This window comes from Gavialis gangeticus, unplaced genomic scaffold, assembly GCF_001723915.1.
Source record: "Gavialis gangeticus isolate Ggan-Ray unplaced genomic scaffold, GavGan_comp1, whole genome shotgun sequence".
In the NCBI taxonomy this organism is placed as follows: Eukaryota; Metazoa; Chordata; order Crocodylia; family Gavialidae; genus Gavialis; species Gavialis gangeticus.
In genome coordinates this window covers 1372795-1381173 of record NW_017728959.1, presented here as the reverse complement: position 1 = coordinate 1381173, position 8379 = coordinate 1372795, and the positions used below count along the sequence as shown (strand labels likewise).

Here is an 8379-nt window from a genome sequence, read left to right as displayed (position 1 = left end):
GTTCTCCTTTTTGACTGGTGTGGGAGACTTATTGAGGGGTGGGTCTAAATTATGCCTAAGAGACCCCTTAGGTCTGCAGACTAAGAGAGACTTTCCTTTTTGCCCCCGGACTTGGGGAAGAGCCCCAAGTGCCTGTATTGGGTCGAGTACCCATAGGACTATTAGGCCTGTGTTTCCCTGAGGACACAGGGCCGAGACAGTCCACTCTTGGGGTGGTGGCGGCACGTTACCCCCAGACTAGTGAGTGTGCTCCAGGAGAGGGGTCGGCCAGACATAAGGCGCCCCTAGGGAGGCATTCGGAGCCTGGAAGGTGGTCGGGTGCCGGGAGGTGGGCGGCTCAACACAGAAGCGCCCTCTATTGGCCCACCTCATGTGGTGGAAATAGCGGTGGGATACGAATACCCAGCTGTTTTCCTGAGGTGGGATCCCTGCGCCCGCCACAGGGACAACCCCCATCTTGGTTGCAGTGCTAGGCACTGATGCTGTACTCCTAGCTGTTCCCTATCCAGTGAGGGCACTCTGTATCCATGTCCATGGCTTTTTACTACTGCCTGTCCCCATGACACCTGACTTGTACTCACTGACTCAAGCACTGCAGAATCTGTACTAAGCATCCACTGCTCCCCCAGTGGTGTCTGTGCTGGAGGGAGACCTTTGTTAAAGTTCAAGCAAATTAATTGTGCAAGTTGCTGCTTACACTGCAAGTTTGCCCTGCTGCCACCTTATGGGACTCCACCTCTGCAGGGTGGTATGGCTGCCCACCGCTGCCCCTTCTCCAAACAGCATTCTGTTAATGACCCAATGACACACACCTGCTGGGTCAGATATGCTGCTGGACTCCTAGACAAATATCAGCATTTGCACAGCTTAATCTCAGTATTTGCATACATTTAATGACCAGAATTGTTCTGATATATTATATAATATAATATATAGCATATACTATAATATATAATATACTTATATATTATGATATAATATCTAATATATAATACAATATCTCATATATAATAACATGATTTAATACCCACATTTTGCATAGCTTAGTCTCAGTATTTGCATACCTTTAATACCCAGCATTTTTCTAAGCATAGTTTGTATGCTTTCAGATGCATTCGCCATCTGCCTGTACATGGAATCAGAAACAAATAGGGCTGGAAGGGACCTCAGGAGGTAATCTAGTCCAACCCACTGCTCTAGCCATGTTCATCCATTTAAGCCATTCTAGCACAAATTGATGTTGGTACAATAGTAAAGGACCCACAGCTCACTACAGAGAAGTCATTGGCTTTTGGGATGCACCAAGATGTCAAAGCGATGGATAAACAATATTCTTACTGGACATAAATCCCACTCTTTCAAAAGGGCAGGTCTGCCTGCTGATGCAGTCACCTGGGCTGGGGCTCTTCACTGGTTTGGTCAAGCTGGTCCTGAGACAGTCATCCACAGCCCTTTGAAAATCAGGGAGAAGAACTCTTTACATCAAAAAAGTTTCTGTTAGTACACAGTGATGGGTTTTTTCCCACTAAAATGGAGAAGAAAAGAAAACCAATGGGAAGGAAAAAATAGAAAATAAATATTTTGACCCCCAAGTGGCAAAATTAAAATTTATTTCCAAAATTTTCGGTTTCTTATGTGCATATTTTCTCCCTTGTTTCTTTAAGAAAGGAAATCTAGTGAATAAAAAAATGGAGAAGTGATGGCAATGGTTCATCAAGGTTGCTATGCTGAACACAGAGGTGACTTGGAGTGCACGGGGGTTGTAAAAAGAAGAGTTTGACCTTCCAAGCCTTTGTTCCTACTGGTGACACATGAAAGAGAAAGAGCCTGATGAGACTCAGGGTGGGCACTGGGGAGCAGGGACTGAACCCATTGGACAAGTGGTCACTGCCCAAAGGCAAACTGGCTGTAGTTGCGGTTGCTACTAGACCAAATGATCAAACGGATTTGGAATAGTGTGTTGTGCAGCAGGACTCGCTCAGGGCCAGCTCCCATGCACAGACACTTACAGTGAAAGGCTTCCAGATGCAGTGTGTTTTCTACTGTGGAAGAACATTTACTAAAAAAAGAAATCAAAACCAAACTTTCTCCAAGCAGACCAAAGCCCTAGGCTCAGTCCAGCAGCCTCCGCTTCAGATAAAACCCAACACCTTGCTGCTGAGTGGGTTCTACAGTCACCAGTATTTCCAAAGGCAAGAGGGAAGGACAGGTCCCAGGGAAAAGACAGACACAGGGACAAGACTCAGTGAGCCCCTTTCAAAGTCACAAGAAGCTCCCTTTACAAGTGGAAAAGACACCTGCTGAGGGTAGTTGCTGTCCCAGGGTGCCTGTATACACTACAGGGTTTAATCCTCATTAAATTAAATAGGTTTATAAAATTTAAACTTGTTTATTTTGAAGTGTTGCATCAGTGTCTTCACGCACTAGGTTTTCAAATGAATAAAGCTTTGGAGCATTTACCAGTGTTTGTACACATTTGGTTTTCAAACAAATTAAACCCAGTCCCTGGCCAGTGATGCAGGAGAGCAGGATAGTCCAGTGATGTACCACTGGCTGGGGCCCCCCCAACCTGTGCTCTGCCACGCAGCTGTAGGACCAGAAGCCGGTGACAAGAAAAAAAAAGGGGGAAAGCAATTTGAAAGTGGAAGCCATTCAAAAGGGTCAACTACAAAAAAGTCACAGAGCCATCTGGTGGACAAAGAGGCTCATTTAACGTCTTTGAGTGCCTTCGTGTTTACATGCAACAAATCCATGGATGCAACGCTTTAATTCCCAACGAGCCAAGCTAAACTATGCCCAAGGAGTTTTGCTTTAATGCACCAGAAAGACCTTTAAATCATCCAGAAAACCTGCTTGTGCAAACAGTCATGCCATTGCAGTGCAAGAAAGGGGAAAAAAAAAGGTGTGTACAAAGGCCCCCAGTGTTAATCCCTTGGCTGATAGCAGCTACCCTAACAGGCAGGGGAAATGCTGCTGCAATGTCAGTATCTGTGCAACCAGTCAAGCATTTTATCTGCCCACAGGGGATGCTCCTCTGATGTTTATGTGGGAAGGTTTAGTGAAGCAGGTGCTTATGGGCAGGGTGGCAGAGGGTACAGCCAACGTACCCTATACATCTCAGCTTCTGGCAGAGACACCCACAGGCCATTTTCAGGACCTGTGACTATGAGGAAAGCACCAGGTTGGTTACAAACATTCAGCACATTGTGCAGACAGAAAGAAAGCCCTGAGGGGTGTCAGGACCCTCATCTTCACCTGCCTCCAATTAAGAAATTTAGCCTGGGTTCAGGTCTTGCCTGAGATGGAGCCCTCTCAGCCTTTTGGATCCTTTCTGAGAGCTCACTGGGAAGCCCGCACCAATCAGGTAGAGATGCATCTGACACTTGTAAGACAGGTGTTTCCTGTCTCTCTGGTCCTTGGCATAGTGAGTTCACAGTTCTCAGCCTCAAATCTCTGGCTTTTACCAGCAAGCCCTGCAGATTCCCAGCCCCTATCACCCACCTCTCACATTTTCACCTGCTCTTCTACAGTAGCTTTCAAGTCAGGGACTAACATTCTTCCACACATTCATTTATAGCTGCTCAGACTCTGGGATTCACCCAGCGGTTGTGCCAAGACAGACTCCTAAGAAACATCCCCGACTTCTAAAATTGGAACAGTCACTCTGCTAACAGGGATCAATACAGAAGAGCTAGAAATCTGGGGAGAAGCGTGACATCCAGAGGCTTAAGAGGGAGATGTCACTGGGATGCACAAAGACTAATGAGGGGCACTGATAAAAATGTGACACAGTGGCTAACATGGAGACAGTGTGGGGTAGGAGCCATATACCGGGGGGTAGGAGTCATGACGCTGAGCGGCTAGAAAGGAAGGGACTGAATGAATGTGACATGCAAGCCTTCCCTATCCTCCTTTGAAGTGTTTGATAGAAACCTGCCCCCTGGATCCATTCCCTTGGCACCAACAATAAGCAAAGCCCAGTGTTTAGGGTGGGAGATGTCCTGTCCTTTGTGATCTGGAGTGTGATTCAGACCCAGCTGGTTGTCTCTCCAGGCTGCTCTGCAGACATGGGGTGCAGGAGGGTACTGCATCAGCTTAACTTCAAAACTGGTTAGGGATTCCTGTGTGGAGACCAGGCCTCTTTGCCTAGGCCTGGCTCTGGTGTCTTAGACTCTTAAATCTGTCTTCTGGGCCCCTTTGCTCCTTCCTTTCTCCTACACCCTAAGAGGATGGGGCTGGATTGATTTCCAAAATGTGTTGAAAGCCTGCAACAAAGCACCTCCTACACAACGCACGCAGCCCTAGACGGATGTAGCATGAGGCATTTATGCCAACTCATGTGCCAAAAAAGGCTGGTCCAGAGCCAGCCAGGAGGAGAGCCAGGCAACAGTTTTGTAATAGAAAGCTTTTCTCCTGCAAAGCGCCATGGTGTAGGGATCACAATGTTCTGCGTGAGGGGCTCAATTTGGGTGAAATTTCATTTGGGAACAAAATGCTCAAAACAAAGCACCTGGGGAGTTACGTCTACACCCTTTCAGAACAGAGCATTTCAACCCACTGCATCGAAATTTATTTTACATTATACTATAAATTATAACATAAATTTCTTGCTTCAAAGAGGCAAAGAGTGGAGCAAAATAGTCCAACGGGAATCCCGAACCAAATGTTTAGGTGGACCTAAGATGGAAAACTTTCTTTTCCCTTGGAAGTTTGTTTTTGGTGGGAGAATTCAGACTTCTTTCCTTTCGTTCAGCTCTCGGATAAACGGGTGGGTTCCCAAAAGGCAGCGGGATGGCCCCTGGAATGGAAATCCCCATGGTCTAACCAGTCGTAGATACTGGCCCTCTGGTTGGGTCATTGTGCGAGCCACTTGCTTCAAAAAGGTGGCAGTGGGTGGAAGGGATGGGTCTGCCTCCCTGCTCCTTGGGGAGGGAACAGGCATGGCTGGTGGTGGCAGAGTTGGGGGGCAGGGGGTTTCCACTACAAGTGCTCAGGGCTGGGTGATGGCATGCACCCGCTGGTGCTTGGCCAGTGCCGAGCTGACGCTGAAGCTCTTGCCACACCGGGGGCAGGAGTAGGGGCGCTCCCCAGTGTGGGTGCGCTGGTGCCGGGCCAGGTCAGAGCTCTCGATGAAGCCCTTGCCGCAGCGGGGGCAGCGGTAGGGGCGCTCGCCCGTGTGGGTGCGCCGGTGCTTGGTGAGGTGGGAGCTCTGGCTGAAGCCCTCCCCGCACTCCCCGCACTTGAAGGGCTTCTCGCCTGTGTGGATGCGCCGGTGCCGCTCCAGGTGGGAGCTCCAGGCAAAGCTCTTTCCACAGTGCCCGCAGGGGAAGGGCTTCTGCTCCGGGCCGGCCTGTGGGGTCTCGCTGGGCTCGGGCCCCGGCTTGCAGTCCGGACAGTGGCGGCCCTTCCCAGCGGCGCAGCAATGCTGGGGTGGCTTTGAGGCTTCCCCAAAGGCTTCCTCTTTCTGGAGGGCTTTCTGGGGCTCTGAGCCGGCCTGAGGGGAGCAGTGCCCGGGTGTGCGGCGTTTGCGGTTCTTGGCAGCAGCCCCAACTGGAGCTGCGTGGGTGCGCTTGTGCCGTGTCAGGTCGGAGCTGTCGACAAAGCCCTTGCCACAGAGCAGGCAGCGGTAGGGGCGCTCGCCTGTGTGGGTGCGCCGGTGCTTGGCCAGGTGAGCGCTCTGGGCAAAGCCCTCGCCACAGTCCCCGCAGCGGAACGGCCTCTCGCCTGTGTGGATGCGCCGGTGCCGCTCCAGGTGGGAGCTCCAGGCAAAGCCCTTGCCACAGTGGCTGCACCGGTAGGGCTTCTCCTCCAGGTGGATGCTGCGGTGAGCAGCCAGGGCCGGGAGGTCAGCAAAGCGTTTGCCGCAGTCACCGCACTTGTAAGGGCGCTCGCCGCCATGGCCCAGCTGGTGTTGCCGCAGATGGGAGCTCTGGGTGAAGCGCTCCCCACACTCAGGGCACCGGAAGGGGCGCTCACCTGTGTGAACACGCCGGTGCCGCTCCAGGTGCGAGCTCCAGATGAAGCTTTTACCACAGTCCTCGCACTCGTAGGGCTTCCCGGCCTGCTGCGGCCTCTGCCGTGCTGGGACAGCCATCGGCTTCCTAGAGCCGTCCTCCTGCAGGACAGGCTTGCCCCGGCGTCTCCCCAAGGCATCTCGCTGCTGCTTCCCTGGCCCCTCGGGCTTCTCCTTATTTGGCTCCTGGGAAACATCCCCTTCAGCTGCTCCAGATGCTCCAGATGCTGCCCCTGCTGCGTCCACCTGCTCAGGACCTTCCTCCTGTTGGGGATTCTCCTCTTCGCTCTCACTCACCCCATCCTCACCTGCCAAGAGAGGGAGGATAGCACTGAGGTGAAGTGACTTTTCCCGGGTCACCTAGAAGGCCTATAACAGAGTTGGGAGTAGAGCCCGAGCTCCCCAGCCCATTTATCTATACTATACTGCCTCCTACAAACTGCCTCTCTTACCCAGAGAGGGGGTGGGCGCTCCATCCTTGGAGGTTTTCAAGACCCAGCTAGAGAAAGCTTTGGCTGGGATGATCTAGGTGGGGCTGGTCCTGCTTTGATCAGGGGGTTGGACTAGATGATGTCCTGAGGTCCCTTCCAGCCCTCATTTTCTATGATTTTATGATTTCTATGAACCCAAGCTAGTCATTCCCTGGGCTGGAGTGTGGGAGGGAACCCCAGGGAAGGGGTGGGAAAAGGCATCACAAATGCAAATAACTGCTTGGAAGATGGAAAAAAACAGGAGCTCTACCAAATCCTGCCCCAGCGGAGAGCACTTATACTGCATCCACATCTCAACCAGAAACTCCAGAGAAATGAGCATCCAGCCAGTGAGGATGGGGAGAGAAGCCCTGAGTGACATCTGCCATGAGGATGCTACACCTGCTGGGAACAGGCCTGAATTGGGAGAAACGGGGTAGACATGGAGGACACTCATGGGGCCTCGCTGGGATTCCCAGCGGTGTACACCTGAGGCAGCAACACTGATCCCTCACCTCCATGGGATGCGTTCGTGATATCCCGTTCCAGGGAGCTCCAGGAACCCAGGACATGTGGCTTTTCCCCTCGTTCCAGCCGGGAGATCACATCTGATTTCAGGATGGGGAATTCTACAGTGGAGGAAAATCAGAGAAGTGGTATCACAGTAGTGAGCCCATCCTGCCGCATCTTCATCGGCCTTTCTGGCTGGGTTCAATGTGAGAAAATAGGCACATCCAAGCAAGCCACTTCTGCCCCAGGACACTTGCCTAGTACCGCCTTCCCTGGGTCACCTCTCACCATGCTAGGATGCAGAGGCTGGTTAAATGTTGTACCCCCACCAAGGACTGAACCGGATCCCGTCAAGCTAACAGCATCCATGCTGCCTACTTTAGGTAGAAGAGATAGCCCTGTAAGTGATAATAAACACATCACATCAACTATGTAGCATAGCAGCCCAGATCCTTAGGGAGGTGGAGTGGACATGGGCTATGCACAGCAGGCGACACAGTGACAAACCAAGTGAACGAGTTTTCAGTGAGCCAGGGAGAGCTGGAACAATAAACTACTGCGCAGAGAGGACAGGCCTTGCCTAAGTGGGAAGGCAGCCCCAGATAAGGCTCCCAAATGGAGGCACATAATCAGAGGTCTTGTGTCACACAGGGACCCCCAGGCATGAGCAGGCAGCAGCCGTGTTGTGTTCTTCATTGGAAGGTGGATGGAGGGGAGGGCCTCTCCCAGCCACAGCCCAGGGGTGACAGGGCTGATCCTCTTGAAATAAATGTCACCGGGACCTGGAGCAGAGGCTGAGCTAGGTGCTTGAGTGACCCTGAAGCTCCTCATCCTGAGGGAAGTGTTGTTCTTACCTAGCGACATCAAGGTGTCATAGCTCTCCTGCATGACGTCCCGGTACAGCGCTTTTTGGTGAGCGTCTAGCAGGACACACGGCTCCATGGTGAAAAACACAGGCACCACCGCGAAGGTCACCAGCACCTGGAGCTGCAAGAGCACCCCTTTCAGCACCAGCTGCCCCAGCCAGAGTCCCACCAGCTGTGGCACAGACCGTACAGCCCAGCTCCTCCTGCAGCATCCTGTGAAGTTGTGACCTCTGTCTTCAGCCTGCTCATTCAACCCCCACCTTCTCCCCATACAGTGGCTTTTTGAAGACTGTCGTGTAAACCAGGCTCCATCAGGAAGGTGCTGCAATAGCAAATGCCCCTTGCACTGATGGACAGAGCTCAACCTCTCCATGCCCCTGAGCTGCTCTGGAGTTGCAGGGACTCAGAGGACCCAGATGCTCTGGAAGGGATGTCCTGGTTATGCACTGGCTATTTTTAGCTTTCTGGGAGGACAATGTATTCCTAGAGCCTCTGCAACCCCTAACTGTAAATTCCAGGA

General features: G+C 52.0%; 1 protein-coding gene across 3 annotated transcripts in view; it reads right to left on the bottom strand.

Moving 5' to 3' along the window:
* Positions 1-4532: 4532 nt before the first annotated feature.
* The window catches only part of LOC109290834 (zinc finger protein 135-like), a 10240-nt gene continuing 6393 nt past the window's right edge, over positions 4533-8379 (bottom strand). Inside the window, exons 2-4 of one of the 3 annotated variants that reach the window (XM_019507671.1) lie at positions 7848-7980; positions 6999-7112; positions 4533-6324 (exon numbers count right to left, since the gene is read on the bottom strand). In XM_019507671.1, coding sequence (XP_019363216.1) covers positions 4991-6324; positions 6999-7112; positions 7848-7935 — 1536 coding nt within the window. In that variant the 5' untranslated portion in view covers positions 7936-7980 and the 3' untranslated portion in view covers positions 4533-4990. The remainder of the gene's footprint in view (positions 6325-6998; positions 7113-7847; positions 7981-8379) is intronic. The other 2 variants (XM_019507820.1, XM_019507742.1) reach the window with 2 other exon arrangements.